Below are 21301 nucleotides of genomic sequence, written 5' to 3'. Positions count from 1 at the left end.
GGTTAGTCTTATTATGATTCGTGGCATTTTGTGTTGGATATTTAAGTGCAGTAATAATAGCATACCAATTAAATAAAGGTTTGGCCCATCGCAGACCACACATAGCTTACGACGACACAACTTCTTCAACTTTGAAATAAAACCTGCCCTCTTCCTCAACAAGCTTTTTCCAATGGAAACTTTCGTGAAAAAAGATTTTAAAATGTTCCATCTTTATTGAATATAATTTCTATCAATCACATACATGATGCTATCCCTGATAATTAGCTATAGAATTTTTTATTATTGGACTTGATAATACAAGATATTGACATAAAGTTCATCAAATCACTTAATAATTTCGAGGAATTTATTTCTTAATATGTAGCCATGACAGATAGAATTTGATCTGCAATAGATTTGATTTATATCAGATCTCATTAATGGATAAGCACACAATTTTATTTTTTAAAAATAATTTTGATGTACAATTACAATAATAACCTCGAATTAATTATAAGGACTTAAGCTATTAAACTCTTTGCGTCTTAAAAGTTGCTCATTAATAAAACTAAACATGTCTTTCACACAGTCAAACTTTGATAAAAAATATCACGCCTTTTCTACATACTTCAATAATATAGACATCCATAGCCATGACTCTCAAAATCACGGCAGACGTCACCTCTCTCTCTCTTCTCTCTTCTCTCTTCTCTCTCTTAATTAGGACATAAAAGTATATCTTTTCTAAGATTAACATTATAAAAAAATAATAAGACAAAAAAAACCCTAAATTTAAGAAATAAAAATTTAAATTTGTCGTTTTACTTCACATCATTGCGGGCTGTTTTTTATTTAAATAAATATCAAAAAACGATTTATTTCCATAATACGACACAGCTAATTTTTTTTTATTTGCACAACTCTATTTCACAATCCCATCAACAAAATAAATTTGCGCTACATCTCAAGACAGATGCCTACAAAATGGTCATTTCAGGTCTAGCACACGCGAAGGGGGCATATCTAAGAAGCCAAACGCAAAATGGCACGCTTTTTATTTTTAATATGGAGGAGAGGTTGGTGTGTTGAAACGTTATGGAGAGCACAGGAGCTTTACCTGCATGTGGTGTTAGGGGAGCACAACTCGGACCGAGGGAGTTGGAGACAAGAACACGGACAGTCCGATTAGAGGGAGCAACTCGGACCGTCTGATTTGTGATAGGCCAGACACGTGGCGCGCATTCGTTGCTCCCCAGGACGGTGCCCCTTATACCAACATGCTTCCTCACACCTAACTCACTCCATCCGATCTCTTTCATACAACCCCACCAGCAATCCCTTTTCTCTCTTCTTCTTCTTCTTCAGCTTCCATAACTCCATTTTTCTTCATGCAAGCTTGAAGCAAAAATTTACAATGCCTAAGAAACAAAAATATAAAGATGTTGATCGTTCTAAACTTCATATTATATATTATCTCAGCCATCCTGATTATGTAAGTTTAGTTTTTAATTTTTTTTTTATATTTCAGATTTATTATTATTGTTAAAAATTTAGGAATATATATTTAAATGAAATAAATATTATATGTTATAGAGTTAATATTATTTTTGTTAGGAAGTGAATTTAGGAACATATAGGTTAAAATTGTGATTATCATTAGAACTTAGGAATTTATAGTTGAGTCTATATATGTGTATATGAATAGTTGTAGTTGATTAGTGAACTTTTTAATTAATAATAATATTTAAATTGATGTAATCTCATAAATTAGTAAAAATAATATATGTTTAAAATTTTTTGTAATAATTTTAGAAATTATAATTAATTATTATGTTTAAGTTGGATAACTTTTGAAAATGGTTTGAGAAATTTTGAGTAAATTAGGCAGAATTTTTTTAATAAATTTTTATTTGTTGTTATATTTTTAATTGAAATAAATATGTTAGTGTAGTTGAGGGCATTGTTATTAAAACCGGATCGGATCGGACCGGCCGGTTCAAGAAAAGAACCGGTGAATCATACCAAAAATTGATCCGATCCGATGATGTCACTGCATTAGTCAATGAAGCGGTCAAAGTCGATAAGACCGGTTCGACCGAACCGTCTGAGTTTCAAAATTTTTTCAAAATGTGGAAGATGGGGTTCGAACCCCCCTTTTCAAGGAGAAAAATGATATATATATATATATATATATATATATATATATATATATATATATATATATATATATCAGCAAATAACTTACTTTTTAAGAAAAAACTACCATTTGTACCCATGAATTTTGCGAACGTTGACAAAAGTACCCATCAAACAAGAAAGTTAACGTTGTACCCATGAAAGATGGGTTTCGTGTGACAATAGTACCCAAACCGTGATTTTTTGTTGACTTTTTAATAAAATTATCAAATTACCCCTTCTATCTTCTTCCCCAAATTCCAAATTTCACAACCTTCATCATTCGTCTTCCTCCTCTGCTGCTGCCAGCCACCTTGTGGAACAACTACTATCCAACCTGAAAGGGGCAACCTGCAACAACGGCCGCATCTTGAGGCCCTCCCGCAACAACCTCTCTCTCAGAGGAACCATCTCTCCCTTCCTCTCCAACTGCACCTACCTCCAATCACTCGACCTCTCCTCCAACGCCCTCACCGGACCCATCCCTCCCGACATCCAGTCCCTCGTCAACCTCGCCGTCCTCAACCTCTCTTCTAACCAACTCCAGGGCCAGATCCCGCCACAGCTCACAATGTGCGCCTACCTCAACGTCATTGACCTCCATGATAACCTCCTCACTGGTCCCATTCCCCAGCAATTGGGCCTCCTCGTCAGGCTCTCCACCTTCGATGTATCTAATAACAGGCTTTCCGAACCCATACCGCCTTCTTTGTCCAACCGGACCGGCACTCTTCCCCGCTTCAACGCTACCTCCTTCTTGGGGAACAAGGATCTCTACAGCTACCCTCTTCCGCCCATCAAGACTAGGGGCTTGTCTGTTTTGGCCATTGTTGGGATCGGGCTCGGGAGTGGCCTTGCCAGCCTCGTCCTTAGGTTCACTGGGGTTTGCATATGGTTGAAAGTCACGGAGCACAAGATGGCTCTGGATGAAGGCAAAATCAGTCAGTTCATGCCTGGTGGCTGGCAGCAGCAGAGGAGGAAGACGAAGGATGAGGGTTGTGAAATTTGGAATTTGGGGAAGAAGATAGAAGGGGTAATTTGGAAATTTTATTAAAAAGTCAACGAAAAATCACGGTTTGGGTACTATTGTTACACGGAACCCATCTTTCATGGGTACAACGTTAGTTTTCTTGTTTGATGGGTACTTTTGTCAGCGTTTGCAAAATTCATGGGTACCAATGGTAGTTTTTCCTTATTTAATTTAGTTAAGTTTTTGTTATAAACCCATTCATTCTTAAATTAATTATGTTTTTAGTTAACAATAATTATAGAGTCACTTATTTCTTTTAGAGTAAGGTATCGTTTTTATCCTTAACATTTGTGGTAAGTCCTATTTGTGTCCCTAACGTTTAAATCGTCCTATTTGTATCCTTAACGTTTATAAAAGTGACTCAATATTATCCTACTATCAATTATATTAACAAATCAGATTATATTTTTCAATTATTCTCACTTGGATGTATTCATTCTCAATTAGGTCTCACTTGGATGTGTTCGATTTTAATATTATACCCACTATTTGTGTTTAGATTCAATTATATCCTTAGAAAAGTGAATTATGTAAATGTTGTAGGAATTAGTTTCAATATTTGATGAGCTATTTTTCAGAGTAAATCATCGATTCTATCCCAGACATTTGTATTCTAACTTCAAGAAGAGATTTTTAAAACTCAAACTAAAGCGCTCATGATGTGTAATTGATGGCAGGATAACATTGAATCACTTTTACAAACGTTAGAGATACAAATAGGACGATTTAAACGTTAGGGACACAAATAGGATTTACCCCAAACGTTGGGACAAAAATAATACTTTACTCTTTTTTTATAATTATATAGTGTCTGTGAATATTATTTTTTAATAAATATTTTTTTTGTTTGAATGGGATTTAGTAAAATTATATATCATAGCTTTGCGATTTGAATTATTATGTCTTGTTTAGATAATTGTGGAAATTATTTAAATTATATATCATAGATAGTTATTATCATTTAGTAGTAAATTAGTCATTGTTAATGATTTGACTAATAATCTGCTATATTTTTGTAGAGTTTACTGTATCTGACATGTGATCACCCACTCCCTCTGGATCGATACAATGATAGGGTTGAGGAGCATTTACAGTTTACTGGTTTCTTTCATATTTCTCAAATTAGAGTAGTTCAAGGTCAAAAAGCACTGGTAAATGCACTAGTCAAAAGGTGGCACCCAGACACATATACCTTTCACCTTCTTGTTGGTGAATGTGCTGTGACACTGGAAGATGTTGCTGTTATCCTTGGTCTTCCAACAGACGGTCTTCCAGTCACAGGGATGACTATGAGTAGTTTTGAAGCCTTAGAGGCGGAGTGTTTGCAGCAATTTGGGATTGCACCAAGGAAGTCGGACCGTAGAGCAAGCTGCATAAAAATAATCTGACTTCGAGATCTAAAAGAAAGATTATAGTTGGTTGACAAAACCAGCATGCAGAGGTATGTGAAGTGCCACATTATGTTATTATTTGGTATAGTCTTGTTTGGTGACAAGTCTAGGACATCTGTGCACTGGAAGTTCTTGCCTTTGCTTCGTGATTTTGGTAGTATCGGACAGTACAGTTGGGGATTTGCATGCTTGGAACACCTGTACAGGTCATTATGCAGGGCATCTCGTTTCGACTGCAAGGAAATCGATGGTCCGCTAACACTTCTGCTAACCTGGGCTTGGATCTGTCTCCCATATCTAGCTCCGGTTCCTCGGGAACCCCGGAGTTTTTCGCTTGCAAATAGGTATCATTATGTTACAGTTAAAATCCTATATTCAACTGTAGAAAGGAATTGTGTTAATGAATTAAGTCATATTAGGTGGCATAATTGGGAGTGTGGAGACCGACACTTTAGGTATCTTACACTTGAGCAGTTTAGGAAAGCCTTGGATGATCTCCAGGAAGGCCAGGTGTGTAGTTATTAAAGAAGTATTTGATGGTTGATTTAGTGTTATTGTTATCTGGGTTGTAATAATGCGTTTTCGTTATTTTCCGCAGTTTGTGTGGCTTGCTTATGCTGTTGATCACATTGAACTAGATATAATTCCTCCAGATATCTACATGCACTTGGTTGTGTGGAGCGCTACGGTGCCATTAGTGTCTTTTGAAATCATTGAGTGGCATGCAATCGATAGGTTTAGGAGACAGTTTGGTTTCGTGCAGGGAGTCCCTCATCAGGAACGGAATCTTGATAAGGCACACGGAATGGTCCTGACTGGTCCTAAGAATATTGACTGGACCACGGCCACGACTCAATCATTTTGGGTGATACAGTGGACAAACAGGTATAACCACATTCAAACTGAGCTTCCCATGCCTCCACAGCATCCCTTGGATATTTACATGTACAGGTACCGTGCAAGATATGGCAACCACTTGAACCTGTCGGATCGTGTGGGTCAAGAGAATGTTGAGGGTAATCAAGTCATGGATGATGACAATGAAGAACAGGAGCAACAGTCACCGCCACCTCCACCTCCACCTCCACCTCCACCTCCACCTACACAAGAACAACCGCAATTTTCAAACCCATATGTACCACAAACACAGTTTACTACATCATATCCAATACATCAGCAATATTGAGGTACTCCACAGCTTGACTCAGGAGATGTAGCATCTTTTAGCCAGTTACATGGATTCATGGCTGCAGAAGCAGGCCAATCACAGTATGGCCAGCAGCGTGATATCATGGCTGGTAGGTATTCCTTGGACGCTTTGCATCCATACCGCACTTCCTCGGTTAGTACTGGAGGGTTGGTATCTGGGGACTCTAGTAGGAGTGACGGTGGTAGATGAATTCTTAATAGTCAAAATCCTCGTCGTGTTTCAATGGGTCTAATTGAAGAAAATGCTAGGACAGCTGAGCTAGAGACGGATGAGTATCTAGTTGATACCCCGGATGACGATGAGGATGAGGATGAAGATGAAGACATGGACGAAGATGAAGAATTTGATAATGATGCTTCTGGTGAGCATGATGGTGCATGTCCTATTACTGCTTTAATCTTTAGCCAATTTATTATATTATATTCATATATGGTTCATTTGCTTATATTATATACTTGCTGGGTCATTTGATTATATTATATTCATATTTGGTTGATTTGCTTATATTACATACTTGCTGGGTCATATCATTTGTGTTGATTTGATTATATTAGAAACTGGTTCAGTCAACTAAATAAGTTGTACACAGGTGAGGCACGAACTCCAGCTGAAATAAGGAAAGGCTACAATCTCTGGGTTGATCTGCCACGTCGTAGCGCTAATCGATACACTCCATCCGTGTTCAAAAGGATCTCCAAGAAATGCAAGGATCTTGTGGACGACATGAAGTGTGCAAGGAGAAAGTAGTTTTTGTGTAGTTAGTATTATTACTGTGTAGTTCATCGAACATTTTTCCATGTATCGTTTAAATGTTCTATGTATTGTCACAATTCATATCATGGAGTAGTTTTCTATCGAACATGGCATATGGTGGTTCAAATAACATACTTTATAGTAGTTTGATATTAGTTACAATGCTTCAAATAAAATAGAGTACATAGAATTAACACGAAATACATAAATCTACTGAGCATTATTGCCGGCACTTGCACCACCTGCCTAACGACATCTACTATGGCTGTGTCCCTCAGCCCCACATTGCCTACATATCCTAGGACGACGTAACATTCGCGTGTCCATCTCGTTCAAGAAGCACGTCATCCTTGGACGACCTTTGGTTACTCGTCTCAGGTACGGATTCGGAACGAATCGAGGCCCGTTGTAAGCAGGCCATGTAGTAGGATTCTCCAGTGGCCTAAACCTGGCTCGGTAAACCCGTCGAACTTGGTCAATCTTATACACCTCATGAACATAAACTTGCCAATCTAGTCGTTGATTTGCACAACACGCAAACACATGTCTACAAGAAATTCGGTCCACCTGGAACTCACCGCAGTCACATCGTTGTCGACGGAGGTCGACGGCAAACTCCACTCCACTTGCCATCTCACGCACTTCAAAGACCTCATTCTGCCTGTCGAAGCAATTCACCTGGATGTTTCCTGAAGCAAGTTGATTTGCATGCAACCTGGAGGTCACAAGCTCAAAAAAAACATGGCCAGCAGTAATCCGAGCCTCCGCCTCAGCTCTTTTTCGAGTGAACAACTCGTTGAGCCTGTAGAAAGTTGCTTTCACAAGTGGGGAGATTGCGTGCACCCTTCAAGACTGAGTTGATGCATTCCACGAGGTTCGTAGTCATGTGACCCCATCGGTAACCACCGTCGAATGCCAATGCCTACTGTTCGCGGGGGATTCGGTTTAGCCAGGTTGTGTAAGCCTCGCCCCGTTCTCGTAAAGGTTGGTAACACAATTCGTACTCGCGGACCGTCCTCGAATATCCTGTGCAATAAGAAAGGACAAATTACAAAATAAACCATTAATAGTACCCTATTAATAATGAAACTCAAATTACAACAAGGTTACCTATATTGACGACAAGCTTCTGTAGGTATGGTGCCTTAAACTTTCTCAAAAAATTCGACTCTATATGCCTGATGCAAAACATGTGGAAAGCTCTGGGAGGCGACCAAGCTCCGTTACTGCGAGCCACAACTGCATTGATGGATTTGTGTTGGTCAGAGATCAGTCCCACACTATCCCGCATCACTACATGCTGTCGCAGGTTACTCAGAAAAAAGTGCCACGCATCAGAAATCTCTCCCTCCACAATAGCAAATGCAATTTGGACGATATCGTTGTTTCCATCCTGTGAAACTGCAACCAACAGACAACCCTTGTACTTTCTGTACAAGTGAGTCCCATCTACTTGGACAACTGGTTTACAATGTCTGAATGCTCTAATACAGGGGTAATAACTCCAGAAGACTCGATGTAACACCCGGATATCCGTAACCAAGTCATCGCCTTGATATGCAGGCATAGTCTCAAAATGGACAACTGCTGATGGCTCCTTATGACACATGGCCTCAAACCATATAGGCAAAGCTTCGTACGATACTTTCCAACCTCCAAATATTTTTTCAACTGACTTTTACTTAGCCAACCATGCTTTTCGATAGTTGACGGTGTAATTGAACTTCGACTGTACTTCCACAATAACTGATTTCACCTTTATCGAGGGATCAACCTCAACCAACTGCTTTATTGCTTCTGCAATTGTGTTCGAATCCAGCTTCGAATGATCCTGAGAAATGATTGCTCTGGTGCAAGTGTGACTACCATTATACCTCCTTATAACCCAACAGTACTTTCTGCTGATCATGCTAACCCTGATAAGCCAATCACAACCTGACCCATACTGCGTACACTTGGCATAAAATGTCAGCGGCTCCGACTCATACACCCGGTAGTCTACACCTCTTCGGATAGTATAATCTTTTATCTCCCTAATAACAGCTTCCCTAGAACTGAATTTCATACCTACGGAAAATTCACAATCTGCGACAACAGAAATTTCTGCCACGACGACAGTCGTAGCATAAATATTTAATACACAAATATTTAATAAGTGCAATTAAAATTAAATCAATCCACAATACAGCAATCTTAGTATAATTAATAAACACTAATTAAAAGCATAAGCACATAAATAAATACTAAATAGTAAATACTAATTATTATTTAACTTCATCAATAACTAACTGCAAATAATGTTATTAACTAAACAAACATACAATCAAATGCTAACTTGCGTATATTATCTCATATCACGTAACTATTTGTTCACATCGATCAATACAAATTATTATAAAATTCTAATCCTTCGTATATATCTATAGTCAAATACGTACCTGCATTCATATACTCCAAAAATTTCGGAGCGTGCATGGCTTCCAAGTCCAAAACTCGCACGAAAGACGGCTCCTCAAACGGGTGTTCGTTTGCGAGTGCATTTGCCACGTCAGCTACATTTAGTGCCACAGTGCCGTCACCTTGGTCTTCGTCTCCATCAGGACCAACAACTTCATAATTGCTTTCAAACTTTTTCTCACTATCGTTGTTGTAATCTTTCTGTTCAATATTTCGATCGACTTCAGACAGTTCGAATTCAACATACACCTCAATGAATGATATCTGACCGCGACTTTCAATATACATTGAAAACATCTCTTGCATGCTCGCTTCATCTGTTACATATTTCGTTTGAAATTGAACGAATCCACCAAATACAGGTATGGGATACCTGTATAAAATACATGATATTCTTCTAGACAACCCAGATTCTATCTTCTCACAAATCACACCTTTTAGTTCTTCGAATGAGATTGTGAATGGAATAACAATATCTAACGGATTTTCACAAATAAATTTCACTCCTTCAACAGTTTCTAACAAAATCTGACCGAAATAATATACTTTCAGTAAGAATCTATCATCCATTTTTCTCATTCATATGAATAAACTTCAAACTCTCATTATTTTTTTTCGTCTGAAAGAAGAGAAAGATAGACCGAGTTCCTGAAGGAAGAAGACGATGAATTGAAGGAGAAACACTCTTATCAGTACAATACGAGCTACCCACATTTATATAATAGTTAAAAAACATATTAAACTCAAATCGGGCCCACCGATTACGCTTCACATATTCAAAAAAATATTTTTTTATACCAACTCGGTGGGTCCATTTTCATTTTATAAAAAAATGAATTCTAATCGGAGGGTCCGTTTTCTTTTTACAAAAAAAAAAAAACTAATTGGACGGTCCGATTAGTTAACCGTAAAATTCAAATTTTCTCTCCCTCATAACTCGGACCATCCGATTTGGTAACCCAATTTTTTTTAACAGAATTTGGATGGTCCGATTTCTTGCACCATATTTTAGCCAAAAGCTGTCCCACATCCATGTATAGCACCCCCATCATCCATATCAATGCATAACACACACACGCATGACATATCTAAATTAATCAACCCAAAACGGTATCTTTGGTGCATTATTTACAACAATACTACTATTATTAAGGTCCAATTTGGGTAAATAGCTTAATTAAGTTTCTTTTAAAAAATAGTTTAAACAATAAATATTTATATTAAAAGTAATTTATAAATAAGTTATTTTATATTTGATTTTTTAGTTCTAAAAGTGATTATTTAAAAAAATATGATAAAAAAAATTTTATTATAAAAAAATTATTTTTTTAACTTTTTCATAAGTACTCTTTTTTTGTAACTTCTCTGTAAGCACTTAAATAACTTTTTAAAAAGTTACAATTTAATTTTAAAAATTATAACAGACATTAATATTATTACTTTTTATAAATCAAAAGTTTAAAAAAATAACTTTTGAAACTTCTGAAACGGACCCTAAATATAATACTACTGCTAGTCCTTTTTTTTGGGTTTTGGTGAAGACAAGATAATAATAATAATAATAATAATAATAATAATAATAATAATAATAATAATAATAATAATAATAATAATAATAATAACACGTTTATTAACAATACAAATAAGATGAATAATAATAATAATAATAATTTAATTAAATTTTAGATTTGTACATTTTAATTAAATTCCATTAAAAGATTATGGTATCAATTTTAAAGTTCGTAACTGTGTATCGCAACTATCTTAAACCACAATCTTATTTATTTATTAGCACCACAACCTCTCTTCTCTTCTCAAAACTTTTAAAATTTAAAATTTAAATTTTAAATAAAAAATAATAATTTCAGGATCTTATAATTTGACTATATTAAAAAATAAATTTAAATTAATACCATACAAATTATAATTATTTTATAATAAATTAAATAAAAAATCAAAATTAAAATAATACGATTCAAATTGTAACAAATTATTTCGATCAAAATCAAAATCAAAATCAAAATCATTTTTTGCTATTTATTTAAATAAAAAAGCCATTGTGGGCTAACCTAATTACCTAAGAGCTACGGGTTATAGAAGCTATAATAAGAGCATGAGACCGAAGCAGAGTATCCTTGAATTTGTTGAAGGACACACACACACATATATATGTTATGCACTTAATTATGACTAATTATCTGATTAAGTGAAAGGTTAAAGATTTGAAGGGGGATTAAGCATGCGAATTCATGGGATGGCGCATTGCAAATAGCACTGAGTAATTTTGCAATTGCATGGTAAAATCTAACACAAAAAAACAAAACAAAACAAAACAAAAGCAAAGGGTCCACAAATTGATACGAGGACTTTGCAGATACATAATGATATCATAAAAAAATCCAAGTGAACTTGTGGTCCATCTTTCTTTTCACCTCATCTAATACCTTGGATTGTACATACATTCCTTGGATTATTATTTTTCAGGACACACATTAGGTATTGCCTAGAAAATTCACTTCTTGGTATCAATTCTATGACATACTAGTCTAGAAGTGGTTCGTTTAAAAGTAAAAGCATATTCAACAATAAAAAACATGGTCAAAAATTATTATTTTGGGAAAATGTAAGTATGTAACTGTAACTATGACTGTGTGCGACTCCCTTTCACATACTTTAACATCTTCCAACATCATTAAGGGATGCTGTGACAAGTTCATAACATTCTTAATAGGGTATGCTAGCTAAATACATAGACTACATTTTTCATTGGGAGAGATTTTGCGCCCTTATGCGTAGACCTTGAACGAGGTTTCCTTTTTCTGTCTTCCAATAAAAAACACTGCCATGTGCTTCGATCCTTCCCTATGCTCACCATCACAACTTGCTTGGTTCATCAAGTATCACATAATCAATCACCAACCGTGTAAGTGTGTTATTTAAAGTTCACCTAGGAACACGTGAAATCAAAAAAGAGAACACATACTTATTCGTTATTGGACCAGCTTGTGTGTTTGCTTTACCCTAAAATTGAGCGTGGTCTAAAAGCCTTGTTTTTCAAGTCGGCAATTAATAAGGTGTGCGTTGCCCTATATTTTTTTTTTTTTGGCTATAAGTAATGGATAATTAAAGTTGTTATACAATTTGTTTCTCTTTGTTTTAGACTTTTAGCAAACCAAGTATTACTGAGTAACTAGGTTGCCAATGGGGAAAGTAAGGGATGTGAAATGTGAATTGAAGAATGCTTATGGCTACTGATAATAACATCTTTCAACTTGAAGAATGCTTATGGCTACTTCCTTTGATTAACCACGAATTAATGTAGTTACCGCCGCAGCATATGCTCTTTTGAAAGATGCTTATAAAAATTGACAACGGGCATTGAGTAACATCAGTGAAGTGCATTCGTTTTTTTCACATTTCTTCTGTTCCTTGCAAAGTTGACAATACTTCGTGCATGGATCTCGGTGGAAAAAAGCTATAAAAAAGCCATCTACATGAAACTTCCACTGTGTTCTGAGCAATGTCTAAGCGTTACTTCTGAAGATGGTTTTTAAATGGAGTAGCACATGCCATGGTTCACAATTACTCAGGTTTTCAGTTTACAACAATAGGGTAATGCAGATACAACCTTAAACTTCTGTCAAAAAAAGAAAAAAGATACAACCTTAAACTACTAAGTGTGTGTTTGGATTTACGTTGAGAAAACTGGAATTTGAATAGAAGTGATTTTGTAAAATTGATTTTAGGTAGAAGTGAGTTTGTGCTAACATGATTTATTAGTAAATATTGTTTGGATAATATTAGTTAAAATCACTTCTAAATAAATAATTAATTAACTACTAAAAAAATATAATATTAAATTATAATATTATTTTTTTAAGTATATTTAATTTTTTTATATTTTTTTAGTATTTTTTATATAATATTTTTTTATAGTACTCTATTTTAGTATATTATAATTTTTTATTATTATAATAAAAATTAATATTTATTTATAAAATTAAAAATAACATAAAAATTGACAACTTTTTAAATTTTTTTATAGTAAAATTAATATTTATTTATTAAATTAAAAATATTTAAAATAACATATTTTAGTACTCTCTCTTAATAATTTTATTTTTATTATTATTTTAGGTTCTAATTTCTTACAAGTTATATTTTTATTATTATTTATAATTAATTTTTTATTTAATTTATCATTTTTAATTAGAACAATAATACATATTATAAAAAATTAAAATAATAAACAGTGCACAAAAATTAGAATAATTGTTTTAATATTCTCAGTATTTATTTAGAAAAAATTATGGAAAAACCAATAATAACTAGCAACAAACTTAAACGTACGTTGAGTAAACGCAGAAGCTATAATTTCTTGCTTCTAGTGAACGAGCTTTTGGGATGCAGAATCACGTTGGTGTTCAAAGAAGAAAAATGGCCAAACATCAAAGAACAACGTTCAAAGCATTGAAACGCACTTTTATCCTCTTCAACGTGTTTCACAAACACACCCTAACTCAATACATAACCTAAGTTGACTACCTTAGACAATATGTAACATGAAAAAAACTATAACCAATACTGTTTAAAGTGATGCCCCAGTTGACATTGGTAATGAACCATCTCCTACATCTTGGATCAGTGCCATCACTGCACCACTCTCCACTGATAACAGAATATTAAATAAAAATGAAGAGTTTCATATATAATGTACCGTGCTAATAAATTACAAAGTCCTAATGTATAAACTTGAGCTTGAAGGCAATCAGACTCAGACCTGCAATCACAGAAGGAAAAATATATTTCAACTCTATTATTAGTTTTTCGGAGTTTCTTTAGCAGAAAACAAAACAGTAACAAGACAGATATAAAAAGCAAGCTACAGTTCAATCTCATTAGTTTCACTAAATTCAGTCGTAATTGCCACAATATTATCCCCATTGGTTTAACACTAACGTAGTTTAAATAATTTTCATCTTATTATTATGCAACAATTCAAGAGAAGGAAGTATTGCAGGACTCAACAAATTAACTCATCATTCATTCGTGTGCTAAAGTTTTCCACCTGAACTCAACTATGGACTAGATGAAACCATACAGTTTAACCTTTACACCCAGATGCTTAGTTGAGCACAGAATGATAAGACAATACCTGAAGAATAACAAATCAAATGCTTTTCTCTGCAAGACCATTCAATTTGGTAGAGCTTGCTTCTCGCCAGATTGCTTTCACTTCATCTGTTCGGAACCCCTGGGTGAACGTAGAGTCCTCTAGTGGTGTCGATGCACCATAAGCAAATTCAAGGAGACCAGTATAAGCTATCATTGCACCATTGTCGATGCAATATCTGTCATCGGTGGCAAACAGCCTCCCACCCCGTTCAGAGCACATTGTTCTCATCATCTCCTGCAAACGCTCCTTGCAGCCCACACCACCAACTATAAGGACATCTTTCGAGTCACAATGAGCCATAGCCCGCTCTGTTATCTCCACAAGCATAGCAAACAGAGTCACCTGCAATGTTAACATTCTTAGAAATCCAAACTCGCAAATTCATAATTTTATAAAGATAACAGCTTACCGAAGAGAAAGGGAGCAGCAAACAAATATACCTGCAGAGAGTAGCACAAGTCTGCAGGTGTGCACTTGTTATTCTTCAGCTTTTCAACTGCAGTCGCTTCGATGTAACTAAGTATTCCACTAAAGATACATCCATTCCTTTGACAACATAAGGAATGTCTATAAATTTCTCTCCTTTCTTAGTAAGCTAAAAGGCAAGAAAACCATATAAAGCAAGTTGAACAGATTGAACCATGAGAACACTAAACCCTAAATCCTAAATTCTAAACCATGAGATCACAATCCAGTTAAGCACAACTATAATACTACATTTGTACTCCTCTATGCATATTGTATACTTATCTGGATGAAAGATTGCTACATTAAAGTTCTTAAATGTGTGACTAATTGATTCATAAAATTTCCAATGTTTACATAAGCCTTTAAGTAAAAATTGCTACTTTCAACTAACAAAACGATTAAGGAAAATTGCCAACAATGAATTCATAAAAAACCTGCTCAATGTTGTAACCAGGACTGGGATCATTGGAAAGCGTCAAAACCCTAGCGAAGCGATCCAAGCAGTTACCAACAGCAATATCAATGGTCTCACCAAAGATTCTGTAACGACCCTCACTGTATGCAATGACCTGAGTGTTACCGCCACTAACATAAAGCACAACAGGGTCAACGGCACCGGTGACAACCCTACCCATCTCAATATGAGCGACACAGTGGTTGACAGCAACAATGGGCTTCTTCCAAAGCTGAGAGAGGACGCGAACGACGACAGCAGAGACCTGAAGGGGAGCACCCATTCCAGGGCCCTTGGTGTAGCAGATGCAGTCGATGTCATCGGGAGTGACGTTGGCGGTTTCCAAAGCGGATCTGACGAGTGGAAGAACGTGGTGAAGGTGGTGCTGAGCGGTTTCTCTTGGGAGAAAGCCTTGACCGGGAGGGGTTATGTATGTGTGGCGTGGGTTGGAGAGGATGATGCCGTCAAGTGTGACAACACCGACTCCGATTTTGTTGGCTGAACCCTTGAATCCCAACGCTATCATTCTCTTCTTTTCACTTCCTTGAGTTCCTTCCATTCCCATTTCCGCCGCCACCACTCAGCGAGGCAAGTAATCACTAGCCAGGATAACAAACTGCCCCACCTTCCCATGTTTCTGGAATTGAAATGTACTGGACGAATGGAGGCTTTCTTTTTTTCCTTTTTCTGTTTTCCGGTTTTTTTTTTTTTTTGTCGTTTGTTTTTGTTAGTAAGGTTTGACTTTTTGGATTTAGGACTCTTTTGGTGTAGTTAGGCTAGAGTTGAACCAAAAAAAAAAAAGAAAAAAACAAACAAAATACACATTTTCACCATTAAATATATATCTTCTGTATGTAATAACTTATTAGCCAACTGGAGCTCACAAACTGGAGCTCAGATCTATGATAAATTAGTCTTTAATCTGTCAAGTTATAAATTCCATAGAAAAAAAAATAATTCTATGAACCAACTTAATAGTTAATTTATTAGTCTGTTTAAACAAGTAGAGTTAAACCCCAAAGTGGTCCTTAAGATTCACGGTTTGCACCAATTTAGTCCCTGGCTTACCAATGGCACCATTTATGTCCCCGACTCTGTTAAAATTGCACCAAGGTCGTCCCTAGCCACATCTCCAGGCAAATAACTGCCGCTGCCAGTGACCTGGCGCTGAGAAGCCACGCTGGCGTGGATAACGGCAAGCTGAGGTGGCAATTGAAACTGTTTGACCTAATTTGGTCCCTATACCTAGTTTTATTCCTAATTTCTAGCATGGCATCGTTACCCCTCTTCATCTTCTTCTCTCTGCCCAGCAATGTTCTTCATTGTCTTCGTTGTTCCTACTCGTTGAACTGAAACGAAAACCATGATTGGGTGTGCGAGCCAGGGTCAAGGAAGCTCTACACGATCGACGACGAGAACGCGGAGTCGGACTAGACCGTCGCGGGTACCAGAGCGATGTGGGTGCGGCTACCGGCCGGTGCTTCGTTGGTCTGGAACAACTACCAACCCAGATAAGCCCTTCTTCGGTTGTCCAAATTACAATGTGAGTTTTTGGTAAGAAAAATTGATTAGTGATTTTCTGTTCTTTCCTTCTTATGATATCTCATATTCAGACTAGGGGCAAAACATTGTGTGGATTTTTTCTCTGGGCTGATGATGTAGAAGAAGAAGAGGAACATGAAGGAAGAGTGGATGCAACTGCAGTTGACAATGAGCAAGTGAGAGTGAATTCAGCTTGGAGGATTGGAAAATTGGAAGCTGAAATAAGGACCCAAAAATCTATGATACAATTCTTAGGCATAGTGGTGTTTTTCACTGTAGTTGCTGTATTGATTATGACTTTGAAGTTCTGACAATGTTGTATGTAATGTGTTCATGGATGAATGAAAGTAAGAGGTGGTTTTTTATCTTGAGATATATGCCCTATTTTTGATTGACTGGTTATCATAAAGAGAAATAATTACAGATCATCTGACATCATAATAGCATAATGCATAATGCATAATTACAAAAGTAGTAAAGATAAACATATTTGAGTAGCAAACATCAACCTGTTTGAGTTGCAAACATTAAAGGAATAAAAGAAGTGCCACAGCATAGTTAGCAAGGCTGGCAATACAAAAGTTATGACAATTGTCCTAAACAAAACAACTATCTATTAGCTGCCTTTAACAAAACAACAAAGTACTGTCTTAAACATCCTGATGTCAAAGTCATGAATTGTTCTTTTTCCTTGGTGCTTTGAAACCGGGAGTTGGAACGAACTTCATAAAATTGTGCAATCTGGAAGATGTAGCCACATTGGCTCCTTACATTGGATCCACACCAATGGATTGAGGTGGTGGTGAGCTCCTCCTTTTGGTGGGCAACTTCTGTGGCCTTGATGGTGCAGGTGCAACAGGTCCTGCTATGTCCTACAGCAGATAAACAATTCAACACATGAGCCCAGATAACAAAAAAATTATACTTTTGTTGTGTTGTAACGTGGATAAGTGTATTACCTGTGATCCTTCGTAGTTTGGTTGTGATATGTCAATCTTCATAGCAGGAGGTTTATCAGCTGGTGCAGCAGCAGTTTGAGGTTGAGGGCCAGCCTCAGAAGCAGAAGCAGCAGCATTTGATTTGGCTTTATCTGCAGCAGCCTTTGCAGCTGCAACAACAGCAGCTACTTCATCCAGTCTCTTCTTTGAGCACCCACTCTTAGTATGCCCTTTTACCCCACAATACCTACATGTGAATGGCTTCAAATGCCTTTTCAAACTTCCACTTGGTTTAGCTTTCTTATTACCACTGTTGCCCTCATCAGCATTTTTTCTCCTTTTCTTTGTCAAAGCTCCAGGCCTCCTCCTAATGTTAGGGGCCTGTGGTTGAGTGTACAAGGATTTCTCCCACAATGATTGACCAGGAAGAGGGTTAATGTGATGGACATAAGTCTTGTTGTATGCCTCCGTAGTACACAGTTGGTAACAAAAGTCTTCCGGCCTCTTGTTTACCCTTGCAAGGGCAGCACAGGCATGAACACATGGAATGCCTACAGTTAGTAACACAAATGCAGAGTAAGACAATCACAGTTTTTAATGTACACAAATGTTAATGATTAAGTTAAAGAGTTTGATAAAGGTCACCGGTCAGCATCCAGAATTGGCAAGTGCATAGTCTTTTTCCAAGATCCACCACCATGTTTGTTGGATGGCCATGAACCTCAAATTTTTCATAGTCTTCATCACCGGTCCAGATAGGCATCCAGTTCTTTGTTCTTTTCTGATTTTAACTAGGCGACTTTGAATTACAGGTGGGAGTATGCCAACATGATTTGCCAGTTTTACCTTATTCTTCACAATAGTTCTCATCACAAACATTCTCACCTCCTCAAGTAATGTGATGATGGGTTTGCTTCTAGCCTCTTTGATTCTTGCGTTGAAAACCTCACAGGCGTTGTTGCAAATGTTGTCCAGTTTTGGCCTATCGCTGAATTAGGACTTTGTCCATGACTCTCTAGGCCATTTGTTGAGATATGCCCAAGCCTCCTCGTTCACCCTCTTAATCTTGTTCAGATTATCGATGAAATCCTGGAATGTTGTTGATCTGGCACATTCCCAAAGTAGTCCCCTCAACTCAAGGTCCTTCCATTATTTGTTGAAGTTCTTCCAGAGGTGCCAAATGCAAAAACGGTGGTGAACTCTTGGCATCACCTCCTGGACAGCTTGAATTAAACCATGTAGGACATTGTTACACTACGTTTCAGAAACAAAAACTGATGTAAACACTTTTATCGTGCCACAGAACAGTCCCTGAGTTTACATTAATGACCCTAATATAGTCCCTGACTTTCGCATTTTAATACAATTTAGTCCCTTCAGTTAGGTGTAAAATGCACGATTTGTCCCTTGTGCTATTCGGATCTAACTAACAGTGCATATCAACAACCAACATCATGCATACAAAATCCAGAGGACATATATAACATACAAATTTAACAAACATTATTCCATCCAATTCATTTACATCCAGAGAATCAAAGATTATTAAAAGCACATGAAAGTTAGGATTACCTTCTGTATATCAGAAATAAAGCACCATCCGTTAGTTTTGTAGTCTCCAAGATCAGCATAAAGCAGCTCCAGGAACCATCTCCTAGTGTCTGTATTCTCTATTTCAATTATAGCCCATGCAATCACGTAAATGTGATGATTGGCATCTTGTGCCACAGCAGCTAAGATCTGACCTCCAAATTGTGTCTTCAGAAATGTCCCATCAAGCCCAATCAAGGGGTGACAACCTGCCTTGAATCCCATCTTGCAACCATACATACAAACATACATTTTATCAAATATGATGTCTCCATTTGGTTGAGGTTCGACACATATCTGCACCGTAGATCCAGGATTCGTCTTCAGTAAAGTTTCAGCATAGTCCCTTAGTTTCGCATATTGTGCCTTCTCATCCCTGTACACTACATTTCTTGCATCTGCCAGTGCCCTTGCAATGGAATTTCTATTCAGAATAAGGTCACACTTTGTCCTGAAGTACACAGCAGCCTCGCATTGCTAGAAATTGGGGTATTTTCTTACCTTTTTTACTAATTTACTAGCAACCCAAGTCCTATTAGCAGCCTTGTTGGTGTTCTCCCTCGCACAAGTATGATCGTCGTTGAAAGTCTTGATTTGCCAACATGAGTCATCACAGTCCCTTGAGGCATACACAACCCAGGCACACTCTTTCACCTTGCACACAGCCCTGCATATAATATTGTCATTTTTTTTAACTTAATTCTCCTCCCCTCTTGGATAGTATACTCTCTTACAGCTTCTCTGAACTCATACTTGGTGTTGAATTTCATACCCACTTGTAGATGTAGTTCACCGAATCTTGCCCCATTTCTAAATATTGGAAATTCATCTGACTCTTCATCAGATTGTAGCTCATCCTCAGAATTAGGAGGAGTCTTCATCTCCTCTGAGTGCCAAGAATTAGCACCATCAGATTCTGCACCTGGGTCAAGTGCTTCATACACATCAACAATCCCTGGAGTTCCCACAAACCCCAGGTCCACCTCTCCATCTGACACATCTTCAACCAATGCATCATCTGGTTGCATTATGTTCTCTTTTGTCTTAGCAGCAGCATATGTAGCTCTCTTGATGTCCTTTACTTTCTTATTTCTTGGTTTGGACATACTTGCATTATCTTCACTGCTAGAGCTATCTTCTTGAATTGGCTTAAAGGAACTATCCTCTGAACTATCATCATCACTGGAATCATCATTTACAGTTAAGTCAACATGAAGAGCTCCCTTGCCCTTATTAGCAGACCTTCTATATGTTCCAGCAGCCTGAGATCTTGTAATTCTCCTATGTAAAAACTGAGGTTTATACTTTATTTTTGATTTGCCTTTATCTTTGGCTGTGGAGCATGCCTTCGTAGTCTCTCTCAGCTTTGTTTTCAGGCTTGGGTTGGGCTTTTGATTGGGCTTTTTAGTCAATTTGGGCTTGGAGATGGATGTTGGGTTGGGCTTTGACTTAGGCTTGGGCTTTGTATTAGAATTGGGCTTCAGATTGGGTTTCTCATGAGCCCTAGCAGGCATTGGATTTGGGGTTGTGTTATCATCAATGGGGTTTGGAATAGTGACAGGGTTGGTTTCAGGGGGGTTGGAATAGGATTGTTTATGGGGCTTGGGTTTGCATTTGGGATAGGATTCGGTTTTGTAGTTGGGTTCGACGTGTTACCATTAGCTTCGGGACCCTCACTTGTGTTCTTCTTGCTCACTAAGTCTCCCTCACAAGTATCATCAAGCCATACTACAACCTCCTTCCCTACAATCACCTCTGGTGTGGACACCCCATGCTCAAAGTACACATCAACAACTCCATCATTATTCTGTGCAGCAAAACACATCTCTCTTAATTCACCATCAGATGTAAGAGCCATCAGTCCACCATCTAAGCTCCTCCCAGGAGGCAGCCACCAACACTGAAGTATGTTGTCATACCCAAGCTCCTTGTAAAAACAAACATTGAAATTCAACCACTTATAAAATACCAGAAACACCCATCAACCAACCCAACTAAGATTGCATTCAAAACAGAGCATAGAAAAAAATTTTCCACTACCCACAAAAACCCTAACAGATAATAAAAAACTTTCAACTTTCATCAACGAAAATCAAATTTTCAACAAACACAGACATTGATGCTATTCTTTTTGT

The 21301-nt window shown here is 37.0% G+C and overlaps 3 protein-coding genes and 2 pseudogenes across 4 annotated transcripts; all 5 read right to left on the bottom strand.

The window, feature by feature from the left end:
• Positions 1 to 6787: 6787 nt before the first annotated feature.
• On the bottom strand, positions 6788 to 8150 carry LOC107646394 (uncharacterized). Its single transcript, XM_016350580.2, has 3 exons — positions 7652 to 8150; positions 7468 to 7567; positions 6788 to 7256 (listed from the first exon to the last, which is right to left on the bottom strand). Exons 1-3 carry the CDS (start codon positions 8148 to 8150, stop codon positions 6788 to 6790), a joined length of 1068 nt encoding a protein of 355 aa, XP_016206066.2.
• A 69-nt stretch (positions 8151 to 8219) lies between these two features.
• LOC148554767 (uncharacterized) lies at positions 8220 to 9568 on the bottom strand. The gene is made up of 2 exons (XM_088490484.1): positions 8980 to 9568; positions 8220 to 8626 (listed from the first exon to the last, which is right to left on the bottom strand). Exons 1-2 carry the CDS (start codon positions 9566 to 9568, stop codon positions 8220 to 8222), a joined length of 996 nt encoding a protein of 331 aa, XP_088346610.1.
• A 2977-nt stretch (positions 9569 to 12545) lies between these two features.
• Positions 12546 to 14516, bottom strand: LOC148554766 (uncharacterized; annotated as a pseudogene). The gene is made up of 3 exons (XR_015886098.1): positions 14154 to 14516; positions 13513 to 13778; positions 12546 to 12671 (listed from the first exon to the last, which is right to left on the bottom strand). The product of XR_015886098.1 is annotated as an uncharacterized LOC148554766 (transcript).
• On the bottom strand, positions 14428 to 15774 carry LOC107646395 (uncharacterized; annotated as a pseudogene).
• Positions 15775 to 17405: 1631 nt separating this feature from the next.
• LOC148554765 (uncharacterized) lies at positions 17406 to 20272 on the bottom strand. Its single transcript, XM_088489925.1, has 3 exons — positions 20040 to 20272; positions 17598 to 18009; positions 17406 to 17510 (listed from the first exon to the last, which is right to left on the bottom strand). The coding sequence occupies exons 1-3, from the start codon at positions 20270 to 20272 to the stop codon at positions 17406 to 17408; spliced, it is 750 nt and encodes a 249-aa protein (XP_088346051.1).
• Between the last annotated feature and the right edge of the window lie 1029 nt (positions 20273 to 21301).

The sequence above is a fragment of the Arachis ipaensis genome, chromosome B6, assembly GCF_059453495.1.
Source record: "Arachis ipaensis isolate K30076 ecotype BB chromosome B6, ASM5945349v1, whole genome shotgun sequence".
Taxonomy (NCBI): domain Eukaryota; kingdom Viridiplantae; phylum Streptophyta; class Magnoliopsida; order Fabales; family Fabaceae; genus Arachis; species Arachis ipaensis.
This window is presented reverse-complemented; position numbering and strand designations above follow the sequence as displayed.